Source organism: Protobothrops mucrosquamatus, unplaced genomic scaffold, assembly GCF_001527695.2.
Source record: "Protobothrops mucrosquamatus isolate PMUCROS unplaced genomic scaffold, P.Mucros_1.0 scaffold593, whole genome shotgun sequence".
Lineage (NCBI taxonomy): Eukaryota > Metazoa > Chordata > Lepidosauria > Squamata > Viperidae > Protobothrops > Protobothrops mucrosquamatus.
The window spans coordinates 707,403-724,465 of NW_015386892.1; the positions used below are offsets into that span (position 1 = coordinate 707,403).

A 17,063-nucleotide genomic window follows, 5' to 3' on the forward strand; every position below is an offset into this window, starting at 1 on the left:
CCGCCCTTGCGCGTCGCTTCCTCTCCTTCTCCCCCCCCTCCCCGCTCGCCCTGGCTCAACATGGCGCTCGGAGCGCTTCCGCCAGTGCTGAGATTCTTCTCTTCCGTTACCCCAGCCGGGCAGCCAAGCCGCAAAGGTTGGGGACCTAGAGAGGCAAGAATGCCTCTGAGAGAGTGCAGAGTGCATCTAGTTTATTACATCCCTGAGTTAACCCCTCTGTCTTCATGGAGGACTGAATCAATGAACCCTGCAAGTTTTATATCAGAGGTTTTCAAACTTGGCCCTTTTATGGCTTGTGGACTTCAGCTCCCGGAATTCCTCAGCCAGGCACGCCTGGCTGAGGAATTCTGGGAGTTGAAGTCCACAAGTCTTAAAAGGGCCAAGTTTGAAGACCCTGTTTTATATGATTTTTACCTGCTGGAGGGCTGTATCTTGCTGTGTTAGAATTCACATTGTATTTTTTTATCCTTAGCTTGCAGATTTTCAAGCCATAGGTCCTCAACTTGACGCACTATTTATTTGCATAATTCAGGGTTAGATTGATTAAATTTTAGACCTAACGTTATAAACAAGTTCTTGCTGCAGAAGGAGAAATGAACCAGGAAGCCTTATGTCCCAGAGAAAGGAACTGCAAAGTTTTCCCCGAATACCTGAACTGTCAGTATGTGACTTGTAAGGTTTAAAGTTTGCTTCTTTCTTTTTCCCCACCCTTATTTTTTCTATCTTGACAACGCTAAGTTCACTAAGTTCAGTGGAATTTGCTTCCTTAGAAATCGGGATAAGATTTATTACCCTGTCGGACAAGTTTTGTGTAGCACCTGGAACATTTTCAGAAATGCTACCGCTGTATGAATATGATTTAAAAGCAATAACACATTGACTTGGGAGAGAAATCAAATCTTAATTTTGGTTCATTACAAAGCCAGCCAGTTGTTTAGACTGGATTTGGTCCGCCCATTTGTCTACAATCAAGTCCCAAGGACCTGGAATACGCAGATGGGGATGGTGTTAAAGATATCATCGCAGGATGTCATCTGCTTAGAGTAAAGCTGCCTTTTGCAATTGACCAATGGTGAATTTGTCAATGCCGATGGTGTTTAAGTGATGGTCCAATTGTTTTGGGATTGCAAAGACCCTTCCCCCCCCCCATGCCATCACTCTCCTGAACACCCACAACAGTGTCTATGCCTGGCTGAGGAATTCTGGGAGTTGAAGTCCACAAGTCATAAAAGGGCCAAGTTTGAAGACCCCTGGTCTATGCCCTAGGAACCACCTAGTACCATCCGTAGGTCTGTATATTACCTATTATCCTTCTCATCTTCTCATCTGTCCTATTACCTATTTCCTTAGCTTCTTATGACTATCACTTTGTTGTTTGTATCTCACGATTATGTCGATTGCCTTTATTTCGTATCCTATTACGATTTGTGTCGTTTACCTATTTAGTATCCTATGACTATCACTGAGTGTTGTATTTTATTATTTATGATGATCTTGATTTATCAAGTGTACGTACACCTTACAAGCTTTTGCATGGGAGACAAATTCCTTGTGTGTGTCCAATCACCCTTAGCCAATAAAGAATTCTGCTCTATTCTATTCCTCTATAGGTTTTTCTGAAGTTTCTATATATCCCTTTCTAGGCAGGTCTTTGGTCCACAGGTAAAGACCGCCCCCTCTCGCCCCCCCTTCCCACCCAGCTCCTACTTCCGAGTGTGACGTTTGCACTAATTAACATAAGATCCCAGAAGCCTTTGCAGCATGGGATCCGCTTGGGAGTGGGAAATAGGGGCGCCTTTTTCCTTCCACCGTGCAAAAATAAGAGTGCACAATACGTTGGTGTGTAGGACATAGAGCGGGCAATCACTCTTATAATACTGGGTTGGGGGCTCACCGTGGTGTGATTCGTGGTTGCGTGGTTGGGCACGAAAAAAATGGCTACAATGTAGCCAGCTTTGCGCAGTGGCAGTATCGTAGCCAATGAGGTTTATCCGAGGCGCGATTATTGCTAATTGAAAACTTTTCCCAATACCCCGCCATGACGACTTGAAATATAGTCGGCATTGGCAATTTTTGACAGTCTCTACGGAGACTGATACTTGTGGTTTAAAAACAGAAGAAGAAGAAAAAATGAGAGCTAGCTCCTTGGAAGTGATTTAGAAGCGTTTGCTTAAAAGAGTTAAACGACGTGTTTTGACCTTAGCAGCTTTTAAGATGGGTGGACTTCTAAGCCAGGTTTTCATGCCTGGGGAATTCTGGGAGTTGAAGTCCGCCCATCTTCCAAGTTGCCAATGGAATGGCATCAAATCGCCCTGGTAGGGGGGGACAGCATGTAATTTCCAGAGCCAGTACCCCAAAAACGAATCCATTGGATGCGGCATCAACAGGTGATCCCACCAACAGGTGATCCCAGGGCGTGGGCTGGAGAAAGAAAACGGGAAGCACAGGTCTGTGAAAAGGGCCACGTCGGGTACTTGGTTAAGCACGTGCAAACGTGCAAGCCGTGTTTTCCCACCTGGGCAACTTTCCAGACGGTGGGACTTCATCTCCCAGAATTCCCCAGCCAGCAATGGCTGGCTGAGGGATTCTGGGAGTTGAAGTCCACAAGTCACAATGCGGACAAAGATTGGAGACCCCCTGCTCTAGAGAGCATCGAACCCAAGCGAGATCCTGCGGAAGTTCGCGCATTCCCCACCGCGGGGGGGGGGGAGGCTGACTTCGCCTCCCCCTGCGCTTCCCACGCAAGGCCGCTAGGGGGCGCCGGCGCCGCAGAGACGCCGCGAGGCCTCCTTTCCCCCCCTCCCCTCCGCGATCCAGCTCGGGCAGCTGGCGCCCGCGCGGCGGGGGCGGGCCTCGGTGGGCTCGCGGGCACGCGCGCGCGGGCTCCCGGAGCGGCAGCAGCGGCTCCAGTCGGGGCGGCGGCAGCAGCAGCAGCAGCAACATGGACGATCTGGGTGAGCCACGCGCCAACGGGGCTACCCCCTCCCCTTACTTTCTTTTTTGGGGGGTGGGTGGGAGGGGGCTTTTGCTGCTGTTGCTGCTTTCTTGGCCATCTCTCCTTCTCCCCCCCCTCCCTCGCCTTTCTTTGGAACCTCTTTACTTTGTTCTCTTTTGGGGGAGGGTCCTCCTCGCCTCTTCCTTTGCTGCCTTTAATTGGGGAGGGGGATCCCTCTTTGGGTCGGAGGGTTAGGGTCCACCCCTCCCTAGTTTCTCCCTTTGTGGGCCGCTTCCTGCACTTTTTCAAGTGGGTTTCCTTTCCGGGCGGGGGGGATCGGATTGGTTACTCTTCTATCCCTCCCCCGATCCCTTTCGCGGGGAGGCGGCCGCCTCGCTAAAAAGGAAAAAAAAGGAAAAAAAAGAACCCTACTTTAAGGTGTTGGGAGAAACCTCACTTCCGTTCCGTTTTGGGACGCTCGCTCTCCCATAAATTCCTAAATGGACTTTTTTTAAACGGGGTCCCGTGTCTTGCGTCTCCTGCTTTGCTTTTTTGGGGGGGGGCGTCCATGTAGGTCCCCAAACTTCTCCTCTTCCTCTTTTTTCCCCCGTTCTTCTCTTTGGAGTTCAGTTTAAAGGATCAAACGGGTTTCCGCCCCTTCCTCTCCACCTGCCATGCGGACCCCCCCTCCATGAAGTCTCTCTTTGCCTCCACACACACCCCAACTTGGCTTCAAGTTCACATATTTTGCCCTCCCCCCTCGGATTGCTCTCCCTCTTTCAGCCCCCTTCCCCCTTTTTCTTTTTGCTTCAGGCTGACTCGGGTTCACACAACGCGCTAAACTCCAGACGTGGGTTAGGCGTTCAGATACTCCTATATCGTGAGTGTACCCTCAAATCAAGAAATAATATTACACCAGTTTTGAGGGCTGGCTCCCCCCTCCCACCCTCATTCTACCAGCAGCTGGCAGTTTCCAAACTGTCTGTAAAAGTCCCTAAATCCAGTTTAGGCTTATAGAATCGTAGGGCTGGAAGAGACCCCCAGAGGTCATCTAGTCCAACCTCCTGCTTGAGCAGAAGAATATATCATTCCGGAGAAAAGGTTTTCCAATCTCTTCTTGAAAACCTCCAGCAATGGGGCACCCACAACTTCTGAAGGCAAGCCCTTCCACCGATTAATTGTTCTCACTGCCAGAGGGTGTTGTGTAAACCCCACCAAGGCTGACTTTTTTTTAACCCGTTGTTCCTCCAGGCCCCCTCCTCTAACTGATGCCTTTGATCACAACATCCATCGTCCTCCACAACATCCAACTCCCTCCCAGGCTGATGATGCCTTCCGCCGCAAACTCTTTAAAAAGTATCTCTTTCACAGTCATAATATTTAGGCATGACTTAAGCTTGCTTTTATATACATTGAATTCTTTTTCCCCCCTTTTCCTAGTGTTTATGTATCCCTAAGGAATAGGAAGCTATTAGCAAGGAAGCTACATTAAAAAGAATCAAAAGCACAAGTTTTTGCTAGAATACAAAGTTGCCAACAAAAGGTTGGTGTGTTCCCAGGTTGGTTTTGTAACATCCAGCTTACAAAAGAACATTTTTTTAAAAAGAGTGGAAGAGTGGCTTGTTGCTTGGAGCAACGCTCTCCGTAGTTCTTTTCTTTTTAAGGACAGGAAATTTTCCTTAAAATGAAGCGCCTCTTGTGACTTGTAGCAATCTCCTATAGCCAGGGTCCCCAATCTTGGCCACTTTATGACTTGTGGACTTCAACTCCCAGAATTCCTCAGCCAAAAGCTGTAATGCTATCCAGTATGGTCCTTTGGCTTATTGTTTATGGCATTTTAGATAGGCACAATTTTTAAAAACATTCCTTCTCTCTGTCTACAGTTGTACTATTTTTCCTGCATGCCGTCCTGCCATTATTTTTTTTAAAGCAACATCTGCTTTATCTCTGGGATCTCCCCTTCCCTTTATTCTTTCTCAGACTTTAAAAGCAATGCGCTGAATTGCAGACTTCTAGCCAACTTCTTGATAGGCTTGTGTAACAATCTGCAGGGTTTTTGTGTGTGTGTGTGTGTTTCCAGGAAACTTGAGTCAAGTAAATCATTATTGAACTGTAGACCTCAGTTAGAGTGGTGGCATGCAGACGTAGCCCTGCCCTTTTTAACTGTTTATTTATTAGATACATATGTTTTATTGTAATTAAAGCCTACGGTTTGGGAGAACCTATTGGGACAAAATAATTAGGTTGTAATGCAGTAGAGAATCAAAACACCCGCTAATATAAGAAAGATGGGGGGGGGGGGAGATACTGTAACTGGGGAAAAAATGTAGGTTATAGATTTTTGGGTAGGTAAATTTTAGCTGCATCCAGTTGCAAATGGTTCTAACTGCGCAATGTTCTCCAGGAGAGTTTCAATTTTATTCCTAGACCTTGAGTATTAAATTGCAGTGCTAATTTAAAATCGGCTGTAACACTTTCAGAAAAGGGGAATCTAAAACAAGTCAGAGATAAATCCATCTAGAGGCTGAGCCCATCATACAGTTGGCATCTGGGATTCAGTTCTGCCCCTTCCATTTGTAGGGGAGGAATAAAAATGTCCGTGCTCGTGATGTTGTAAAGGACTGTGAGTTAAGAAAAGATCTTTCAAAGTGAGGAGAGCCAGTGTGGTCTAGTGGTTAAGACACCTAGGCTAAAAACTGGGAGAGTGGGAATTCTAGTCCCGCCTTAGGCATAAAAGCCGGCTGGGTGACTTTGAGCCAATCAACAGGAAACACTTAGTTCTAGTCCCGCTTTAGGAATGAAAGCCGGTGGGATGACTTTGAGCCAATAACCCGGAGACTGGGAGTTCTAGTCCCGCCTTAGGCATAAAAGCCAGCTGGGTGACTTTGGGCCAATCACCAGGAGATGGTGCGTTAGTCCTGCCTTAGGCATGACAGCCAGTTCAGTGACCTTGGGCCAATCGACAGGAGACTGTGAGTTCTAGTCCCGCCTTAGGCATGAAAGCCGGCTGGGTGACTTTACACCAGTCCCTTTTTCTCAGCCCAGTCCATCTCACAGGGTTGTTGTGGGGGCAGCGATGTTGGATACGTTCGCCCCTTGACTTATTTGTAAACAGAATCAAGGTGGGAAACAAGTACGTGAATAAATGTCTGCATTCCCTCCAATCTCTCTCCCTTGCATCCTAATAGCAGTCATGAAAAAAAAATGAGATATTTCAAAATACCTGCTCCGTGTTGCTGCTTGGCGCTCGGATTTTGAACCTCCCGTAGCTTCCCTGCCCGGTCTCCTGTTTTCCCAAACGGTCTCCCAGTAGCTGTGTGAATGTTACATAGGTTAAGGGCAAACACTTTGACAAAAGTTGTGACCCCACCAGAGAGACATTCCCTTCTGCTCCAGATCCCGGCTATTCAAACACACAAGCTACAGCTGTTGCATTCCATAAATTCATAAATTGTATATATTTGCAACTCCGTCCACCAGCCGCTTAATCATCAAATAGGGCTTTTGGGAGTGACTCTTCCCCCCCCCCTTAAAGAGGTGTTTAATCTGAACAGATTCTGTGATATATATTTTTTTTGACGCCGGTCCTTTTTTGTTCAGCACTATTTGGGAAAAGTTAAAAAGTTGTTGTTTTTCCCCCCGGATCGTATTAAAAAGCTAGGCTGTTGAGTTTTCCAGGGTTTAAAAAATCAAATCAAAAACCAAACATTCCCTGCTCCTATTTGTCACATACAAGTCGTCCTCGATTAACAGTTGGCTTAGTGACCGTTCCAAGTTACAACGGCACTGAAAAAAAGGGACTTGGAAATGTGTTTCACTCTTACGACCGTTGCAGCCTCCCCCACGGTCACGTGATCAGAATTCAGACGCTTGGCAACTGACTCGTACTTATGACGGTTGCAGCGTCCCCCGGGGTCACGTGATCATCCCCTTTTGCGACCTTCCGACATTCCTGAGCCAGCATGAGGGAAACTTTGGCCCCTTCATGAATTGTGGACTTCAACTCCCAGAATTCCTGAGCCAGCATGAGGGAACTATGGCCCCTTCATGACTCGTGGACTTCAACTCCCAGAATTCCTGAGCCAGCTGGCTCAGGAATTCTGGGAGTTGAAGTCCACGAGTCATGAAGGGGCCAAGGTTGCCTACCCCTGGTCTAGAACTACCTCAGGCAATCCTCAACTTACAAGCACTCGTTTAGTGACCATAGTTACAAAGGCACTAAAAAAAAAGTGACCTATGGACCAATCCTTGCATCCCCACAATCACGTGATCAAAATCTGGGCACTTAACATCCAGCCTGTATTTACAATGATTTCACCGTCCCAGCTCAAGTGATGGCTTAACGACCGTTTGATTTACTTAACAATTGCGGTGATTCACTTAACAACCAGGGCACAAAGGGTTGACTCAACCACCTGCTTTGCTTAACAGCAGAAATTCTGGATCCAATTGTGGTTGTAAACCCAAAACAACTTGTAATTGGTATTTACAAAACATGTTGCTCTCCATTGATGGCCCCACGTGTTAATTTGAGAAACCATCATTACCAAAAAAATTTAAAAAAAATATGTCCCTAGAATCAATCTGCTTATAGTATATCTGAGACACAGAGACAGACAGACAGGAAGGAAGGAAGGGACTTAGTATCTTTCCAAACCATTCTCTTGCTTAAAAAAAAAAGAAAATCTTATTTATTCCACACAAACTGAGATGTATGTAGACAGAATGAATGCTGTATATGGATTTGCATGTGGTAATTCCCCACAGTTTATTTTTGGATGCTTTCATGAAGTTGTATATTTTATTATTCGTGTCTCTTGACACATTTTTCATTGATTAGGATGGTTTTATTGATTGCATCAACTCTCTAATTTTGGCGTGGCCCAACAGCGCCTCTTAAACCGTCTGCGAAATTGATCCCAGATTTGAATAAATTGAATTCAGCTTGCTACTCTTCTCCACCCCCAGATTTCAGGTACACTGTGCTATAGGCCAGTTTTTCTCAACCTTGGCAGGTTTAAGGCCGTGGATCTCCGCAGTTGTTAACTTAGCAACATGGTTGATAAGTGAACCTGGCTTCCCCCATTGACTTTGCTTGTCAGAAGGTCCCAAAGGGCATCAAATGACACTGCAACTGTCCTAAGTGCATGCCAGTTGCCAAGCATTCTAAATTTTGATCATGTGACCACGGGGAGGCTGCAATGGTCGTCCATGTGAAAAAATAGTCGCTTTTCCAAACGGTCACTAAATGAATGGTTGCAAATTGAGTAATATTCTGTACAGGTAATTCTTGACGTTGCAACCAGCTGCTTAGTGACGGTCTGAAATAACAACAGAACGTCTCAGTTAACATCCCCAGATTCAAAGTTACAACTGCCTCCCCTCCCAGTCACGTGATCACACTGGCCTGCCTGCATTGAAGGCCATATGCAGCATCCCAGGGTCACGTGACCCCAATTGATGACATCAAACTGGCATTTGCTTTCAGTTTCCAGTTTTTTTTAAAAAAAACTTAATATCTCATTTAGCAACATAAATTTCGAATTGGGATCAATTCAACAAGCTGTGGACTAGCTGTATATAGATGTAGATATACAAAGCTTACAAAAAAATAAAAGTCAAAGCCGCAGCTAAGGTCTCGAAGGATTTCTTCCCAAGTTTAAATCCGAGCAGAGCAAAAGTTTGCAAGCTGGTTGCCGGCTAGAAGGCCAGCTCAATCGCTCAGAGTCGGGGCCCTGGACTTCATCGTCATTTGGCCCAGATCTCATGGTGAAGACGGTCAGGGGGACTTAAGAACCTTACCATCTCAAGGAGGGATTTTTCTCTGCTCTGAAATGATTCGGTTCCCGGGTAAAAAAAAAAAACAGAGGCGGTTTTTGTCTTGTGGGACTTGGACAGAAGCCCAGATGCTGGAGCAGAACGATGCAAAGGGCCATTTTTGGCACTTCCTCAGATAGTTTCGCTTTTGCAAAGATAGCTTTAACTCCTTTGAGTCTGGTGAGAAAGCCCAGGATATCGCCGTGTCCCCATCGCTGTTCCACCACAGCTTTCTGTAGAAGTCATCCCCAATGGACAACTATTCATTTAGAGTCCCAGAGGTGCTTTTTTCAGGAAGCAACTGGACTTCCGTGTTTCGCTTCGCTTTCCATCCGAGAAGCTTCTTCGGCTCTGACCGGGTGGTGGGGAAGGGAAGGGTTTATGCTCCTTGCAGACCGCTGGTCATTTGCCTTCTTTCAGAGAGTCGTTGAGGCCACTTGGAGGCTTATCTGTGTCCTGCAGGAAAGCAAGAAGGCTCCGGACACATTTGCAGTACTCAGCTACCTTCAGAAATTGTGGGTGCTCCATCACTGGAGCTTTTCAAGAAGAGACTGGACAGCCCTTTGTCTGAAATGGCCTAGGGTCTCCTGCTTGAGTGTCGGGGGGGAGGGGGTTGGACTAGAAGACCTCCAAGGTCCCATCCAGCTCTATTCTACTCAACCTGGAGGGCCAGCCTGAAGACAAACCCTCCATTTGATTCAGAAATCCGCTTTCCAAGGTCATCTCCACATTCCAGGAAGGAGTGGCCTGCCAGTGGTGCACATTGCATTGGAGAAGCTGCGTGAAATATGTGGGTGGAGGTGAAGGGAAAGGAGCCGGGGTGGTGCAGAGAGGAAGTTTGATGTAATTCTTGGCTGTTTTCTGGTAATTGTTTTAATCAACTGGAATGCAGGCCCGGCCAAGGCTCCCCTTGGCAGAAACAGCCGCAGTTTTCCCCTACTCAGAACGCTGGAACTGGAGAAAATATCTCGCTCGCTTTCCAAACGGTGAAATTTGGACGTGGCTCTCCGGAGAAGGGGAACGGAGAACGTCAGGGGGAGGTCTAAACGTTGCAGAAGACAAAAGTCATTTGGTCAGTTTTAAGACTGCAGGTAGCTCAACAGTTCATTTAGTGACCGTTCAAAGTTACGACAGCACTGAAAAAAAGGGGCTTAGGACCGTTTTTTCCCACTTAACGACGTTGCAGCCTCCCCGCGGTCACGTGATCAAAATTCAGACACTTGGCAGCTGATTCATATTTATGACCGTTGCTCACCTGATTTCCCCTTTTGCGACCTGACAAGCAAAGCCAACGGAGGAAGCCAGATTCGCTTAACGACTGGGTTCCTGCAGTGATTCACTTAACAGCTGAGGCGAGAAAGGTCGTAAAACGGGGCAAAACACAGTTATTAACAAATTATCCTCCCTTAGCAGGATAAATTTCGGGGCTCTGTCGTGGTCGTCAACCGAGGACTACTTGTTGTAACCCTTCTTCCAGCTCACACATTTGATGGCTTTTGTTACCGTTCTAATATTTTTTTTTTAAATAACGGCGAGGAATTTAATAACACCCTTTCCGAGAAATGTATTTCTTTTAATAACATTTCCATGTTTTTATAATAAAAGTTGGGAGGAGTCTCCAATCGCACCTTTTCCAACGAGGCCATTCGGTTTCGTCCTGAAATTGTAATATTTTTATGATGAAAATCAGAAGGCGTTTAGCAGCAGCTTTTCCAACTGATACCAAACGTCCTCGTAGCCCTAAAAGATGCTACTAGATGCTTTTTGTTTTTTTAAAAACCAAGTACAGCTCCTTTGTGTTCACCAGCTTAAGGAACTGTGTGGTTAAAGCTTTATTTCTTTTCTTAACAAATGAGGAACTGCTGCTTATTTCCAGAATGCTTCATTGTTATTTAGCTGCCCTGTGTGTGTGGTTTTTTTTTCTCCTGCATCTCCTTTCCAGCCTTTATATTTGCTTTAACTATTTCTGTCCAGAGTTCTCTTTCCTCTAATTTAAATACCAGTATGCAACCCTGTTCCTGAATTAATTCGTTTCCTATGTTTACGCAATATGCTCGGTCAGCTTCTGATTGAGCAGGCTTGTTAAGATGTCAAGCGATTAAAAAAACAACAACTTTCATCAGTGCTGTAAGTAATTAAATGTTTTAGCAGATCTGGGTGTGTAAGTTGCGGTTATCCACTCTGACCTTGCTTAATGCAGCTGGTCCTCGACTCACAACAGTTTATTTAGCGGCCGTCCGAAGTTACAGTTTGAATTTTGATCACGTGGGGATGCTGCAACGGTCGTAAGTGGTGCTTCCAGAACTTCTAGACACGTTTTGTGGAAATCTCTATACCTCTTTGGGGCTCTTTTGCTTGAACTGAAGACAACAGGAATGGGGTGGTGGTGGGGAAATGGAGGGGAAGGGGCTGTGCTTGATTTTTAATCCTGGGAAGATGGAGAAACGATGAAGTTACCAGCCGGAACATCTAAGCAAGCAGGGAAAAGGATTTTGAATCAGAACCAATCAGAAGAAACAGGGAGAAGGTAACCTTCCTCAGACTAGCTTGTTGATCCTTGTTTAAGGAATGCATTTTGGAGAGAACCCGTGCCAGAATTGAGCTTGTTTGGGTCCAAATTCACCGTTCTCTTGAGGTATCTAGCTGGCCTGCCTCTTGGTTTTTGCTGTCAACTGGAAAGAAACATTCTGGATCCATCTGGTTCTTGAACACAGGCAAGCAAGAAAGCCGTTCTTTTTCTGAGGCTGCCTACTAAGAAATATCTCTCGTTGGCTGTAGAGTTTGGCACGGATGGAGGAGACCTTGTTGTGGCCTTGATTCACTATCCTGAAGCCAGTTTCTTGAGTAGAAACCTAGAGCAGAAGGACCAGGCATTACTTCTTTCCAGGCTCTGCTGTCCCCTGGAGGAATTACTCTCAAATTTCTTCCCCATTTTTTTTTAAGAAAAGGGGTAGAGAAAGGATTGTATCTGAGTCTTGATTGCTTTGACCCCAGTTTTGAAGCTGGTTCTTCAGCTTTAGCTTTAGGTCATGCGAAGGGTTAGTACTGCTTAATAATGCTTTGGTAAAACCACACTTGGAATATTGCCTCCAGTTTTGGTTCCCATGCTATAAAATAGATGTTGAGACTCTGGGAAGAGGGCAGAGAAGGGCAACAAAGATGATCAGGGGGCTGGAGGCTAAAACATATGAAGAACAGTTGCAGGAATTGGGTACGTCTAATAGAATAGAATAGAATAGAATAGAATAGAATAGAATAGAATAGAATAGAATAGAATAGAATAGAATAGAAATAAGGAATAGAATAGAATAGAATGTAGAGTAGAGTAGAGTAGAGTAGAGTAGAGTAGAGTAGAGTAGAGTAGAATAGAGCAGAGCTGGAAGGGAGCTTGGAGGTGTTCTAGTCCAGCCCCTTGCTGGACTAGAAGGACTAAGGGTGATATAATAGCAGTCTTACACTAATTGAAGAGCTTTTGCAGAGAAGAGGGGGTCAACCTATTCTCCAAAAGCACTTAAGGGCGGGACAAGAACTAATGGATGGAAGTTTATCTAACAGAGAAGCAGCCTAGAATGAAGGACAACAATTAATCAGTGGAACAACTTGCCTCCAGAAGTTGTGGGTGCTCCAAGACTGGAAGTTTTAAAGAAGATTTTGGACAACCATTTGTCTGGAATGGTGTAGGATTTCCTGCCTGAGCAGGGGGTTGGACTAGAAGACCTCCAAGGTCCCTTCCAACTCTTGTTATTCTGTTCTCCTGTTCTCTTCGTGTTCAGTGGCAAAGAGAGAAAGATTCTTTGGGAGGAATTCCAATTAGTCCTTTTGGCTGGAGGGAATTTTATTTTTTCCTCTCCTTCTGTACTTTCAGTCCTGGGGGTGGGGGTGGGGGCAGTTTGCATTCAGATTTAAAGATTTCTGCCTGTTCCTGAAGTGGATCCTGCCTTTCTCCGCCGAGCTTCCCCTTTTAGCAGCGAGGGGCAACGTCCTATCTGAACGCATGTTCAAGGGATAAATATACCGACATTCTCCATTCCTCGGCAGTTGCTCACCACGTAAAATAGTCCTGCTGTGGATTAAGTTACAGCTGGGATTGTGTCCTCCTTAAATGAGGGTTCTGTCGTCAGAGCTAACGGTGGCGGGCACACACGTCGAGGGACGCGGCCTTTTTTTAAACATGGGGGTCTGTTTCTCTGTAAGGGTTCCTGGCGGTTCCTTCAGAAGTCACTCCAGAATCAATCCACATAGAAAACTATTATAACAGAATGACAGACTTTGTTGAGGTCTTTTAGTCCAACCCCAATACTCAAGCAGGAGACCCTATACTATTCCGGACCAGTAATTGTCCAATCTCTTCTTAAAAACCTCCAATGATGGAGCACCCACAACTTTTGAAGGCAAACTGTCCCATTGAATAACTGTTCTCAACGTCAGGGAAATTCTCTTTACTTCTAGGCTGGGTCTCTCTTTGATCAAGCAGCTTCCACCCATTGCTTCTTGTCCTGCCCTCAGGTGCTTTGGAGAATAGATGGACTCCCTCTTGACTGTGACAGCAAACTCCCCTTAAGAACATTCCAAAGAAATTTGCAATATACCCCTGGTATCCAGAGGTCAGGGAAGACTCACCTCTCCTTACAATAAGCTATGAAAAGCCTTTAAGATCATGACTAATTTGGGGATGAGATTCAGAAATAAACTAAGAGACCAGGTAGCTACAGTAGAGCATACAGTATAACAGTATAAGGTGTTATTTTTCAAGCTGGTCAATTCTGGGAATTGGAATCAATACATCTGAAAGTGGTCCAGATTGAGAAAACCTGATCTAGATGATGGTTAACATGCAGTTAATGTTCGCTGAACACGTCGAGGCTTATTAATTCTGCATCTAAATTCTGGCCCCAGAGTAGAAGTTCTCCCGCCTAGCCTTGATTTGCCCTTGTTGGGAAGACACAAACACACTGGAGAAACTTCACAAGAGCCCACACCAAAGTGCCCCGGCTCTGCCAGCATAAGGAAGGAATTGTTCGTCTCCTACACACTCCACTGGCTGACAACACCAAGTCTTTTGTCTCCTTACCAAAATGCCATTCCTCTTACTTCCCCCACTGTAAATTTCATTCCTCCGGCAGTCCTTTCTCACCTTTTGCAAAAGCACGTAAGGAGAGTCTTGGGTTGTGTGCATGTTTAATTCTTTTCGTGGTGGTTGTTAATAGTAAGGCACTCAGCCTTGTCACAAGATGGTATAGTTAAGGGCACTAAGAGAGACCTAAATCACAGGGCGACCAAACTTCTATGGAGAGCTTATCCATATATGTAGAATTAAGATGATGTGATATTTCAACATTGATTACAGATAGACGTCAACTTATGGCCATATTCTATTCTATTCTATTCTATTCTATTCTATTCTATTCTATTCTATTCTATTCTATTCTATTCTATTCTATTCTATTCTATTCTATTCCTTATTCTATTCCTTATTCTATTCTATTCTATTCTATTCCTTATTCTATTCTATTCTATTCCTTATTCTATTATTCTATTCTATTCTATTCCTTATTCTATTCTATCCTATTCGGGAATGAAGGATTTATATTCCTTGCACTCATCTGGATGAGCAAAGCACTAAGGACCGAGGAATATAAATTCTTCCATTCCCCACCATTCAGTCAGAAGTTAAAGATGCTTTTTGGATGAGAAGTGAAGCCTCTTCAAGAGAGAACCCCCCCCCCAAGAATGTCCAGTTGCCTTTTGAAAAAGTACCTTTGGGACACAATAACTGGATGACTGACAATCTCCATAGACAATTAGCCTTGGAGGTTTGGCCAGAGCGAACTATGAGGCTATAATTCTTATGGTTATGAAAAGCTTCCAGGCTCTCCGCTCGGTTCAGTGCGGAAAGAGAAGGAAATCTACCTGGTTGCTGCTTCTGCTTGAGGCCGCTGTGTTTTTAGCTAGCTAGCACCAGCCTGCAGGGATTGCTGAGGGCTTAGACCTTGGAATGAGTGAACTTTTTGCCCTCTCTGATAGGGGAGGGATCTAGATAAGAGAAAGAATGATTGTAAGAAAAGAGCTTGTTGATGGAGATTGCTGGAACGGGATCCTTTCTGCTGAAGGCTGATCCCCAGTTCCCAAGAATGAAACTCATCTCACCTGTTGGGAAGGGATTTTCAGTAAAAGGGGGAAGAAACCCAATATTTTGCCTCTTTCTTTCCTTTTCTCTTTCCTTTTCCCTTTCCTTCCCTTTCCTTCCCTTTCCTTCCCTTCCCCTTCCCCTTCCCTATATCTCTTCTTTTTCTTCCTTCTTTCCTTTTTCTTTCTTTTTCTTTCTACTTTTCCCTCCCTCCCTCCCTCCCTCCCTCCCTCCCTTCCTTCCTTCCTTTCTTCCTTCCTTTTTTCCTTCCTTCTATTTTAACTGCCAGTAAATTTGTTTGGTTTGTATAAATATGTATTGAGCATTTTTATACTCTCCCTTCTAACTTAACAGTTCAAGACTGAAGTCTGTAATTGTGATTAATTGTAATTATCCAACCAATTATCCACACAGCTAGAAGACGGGCTCTCCCCCACACCTAACGCTCCAGATTCAGATACAAAACCAAGTCTGCCAAGCCAACAGAGAAGGGCCAGTCTGATTTTGTTCCAAAGGGCGGGTGTCACCCCCCCAAAACAGGTCCCCCTTCTGGGCTCCCCCAGCCAACACACTTTAGCCAATGGTGCCCCTCGTCTTTTAACACATTAGGAAGGTATATTTTGCACACTACACAAATACACCCCTGTGGATACCAGACGTAAAGCTTTCCGCCTCCTTGTCTATACCTTCCTTAACTATAACCCCATCACAGTCCCCCACATGTGCATGTAGGTCTGTTGTGTGTAGGAGAGGATGTGTAAGGTTCAGGGCAGTGTTGCAATCTTTCCATTGTGCAATCGGATCAAAATGCCGTACCAGAAGGATTTGGCTTCAGGAGATGAGTAATACAGCTTAACAGGATGCTGAAGTCTGCATACGATCTGGATCGGTTGATTCCAAAGGAGGTTGGGTCACCCTGGGTTCAAAGATCAGCAGCCTGCGGGTACAGATAAATTAAGGCTTAAGAAATGGAGATTTGGATCCTGGCTTATTTAGGATTTATGTATTTATATATTTATTATTATTAATACATTTTGTTGAGTGAAATTTGCTCCATTTGATGGCTTTCCTTGCCACAGTTCTTGAGGACATCGCTGCGGTTGTTGTTAAATTAGCGACACCGTTTGTGAAGTGAATCTGACTTTGCTTGTCAGACGGTCTCAAAAGATGATCGATTGTATGACCCCCGGGACACTACAGCGGTCATAAATGTGAGTCAGTGGCCAAGCACCTGAATTTTTGATCACGTGACTGTGGGAGGGAGGGGTGTTACGATGGTTGTCGGTGTGAAAAGCGGTCCTGAGTCCCTTTTTTCCAGTGCTGTTGTAACTTTGAACAGTCGCTAAATGGGACTGTCGTAAGTCGAGGACTTACCTGTCCTGGAAGCACATCTTGATATTGTAAACGTCCTCCAAGCACTCCATCCTGATTGACATCCGATCTGAAGTCATCCTTAGCAAGAGCTTCGTCTAATATTAGATGCCGGTCCTCATGAAACCGCAGCTAATTCCTAGAAAAGGAATACGGGAGATAATTGATTTTGAAAGAGCATCCTGACCACTCTGATATTGACGATCGGTGCCGGAACCAGAATCTCTTCGATTGATCTAAGAAAGGAACGGGACCGAGTGCTTTCGATCCCCAACGTCAGCAACTTCCTGCTGAGGAAATGGGTGCCTAGCTTTCCATTGGCCACCTCGTGCTTGGACAGGGGGTTGGGCTAGAAGACCTCCCAGGTCCCTTTCAAATCGGAAATTCTGTTGATTCTGCGTTTCCTGGCCTGCTTTGCAGTGGAGAACTTGTAGTTTTGAATGGAATGAGGCTAGGTATATGTGTGTGTGTGTGTGTGTGTGTGTGTGTGTGTGTGTGTGTGTACAAGAGAGAAAAAGAGCATGAATAATCATTGCCTGTTGGGAAGTGTTTTGGACACACCTACCCTGTTCAAGGGTGAGTCATAAAGTCTGTTTAAACATTGACTCTCAATCAAAGAATGCAGGACTTAAGAGAGCAGCCATTCCTCCTCCTTCCACCCCCTCCTCTTCCTCCTCCTGTCCATAAATTCCACTCCCTTCTGATGATGTTACTTAGTAGGTTAATGAAACGTCTGCAAGAAAACTACCAAGCACAGAGAGTACCAAGGACCCCACAGTCCTTTTCCTCTGCCTCCTCCTCTGCCTCCTCCTC

The 17,063-nt window shown here is 45.3% G+C and overlaps 1 protein-coding gene and 1 non-coding gene across 2 annotated transcripts in view; both read left to right on the forward strand.

Annotated features, from left to right (window-relative positions):
• Positions 1-1,951: 1,951 nt before the first annotated feature.
• LOC114922670 lies at positions 1,952-2,092 on the forward strand. Its single transcript, XR_003810455.1, has one exon. It is a non-coding gene; the product is annotated as a U4 spliceosomal RNA (small nuclear RNA).
• An 849-nt stretch (positions 2,093-2,941) lies between these two features.
• PXN (paxillin) overlaps positions 2,942-17,063 on the forward strand; it is a 32,390-nt gene continuing 18,268 nt past the window's right edge. Inside the window, exon 1 of the mRNA XM_015817474.1 lies at positions 2,942-2,954. Within this exon, the coding sequence (XP_015672960.1) occupies positions 2,942-2,954 (13 nt within the window). The remainder of the gene's footprint in view (positions 2,955-17,063) is intronic.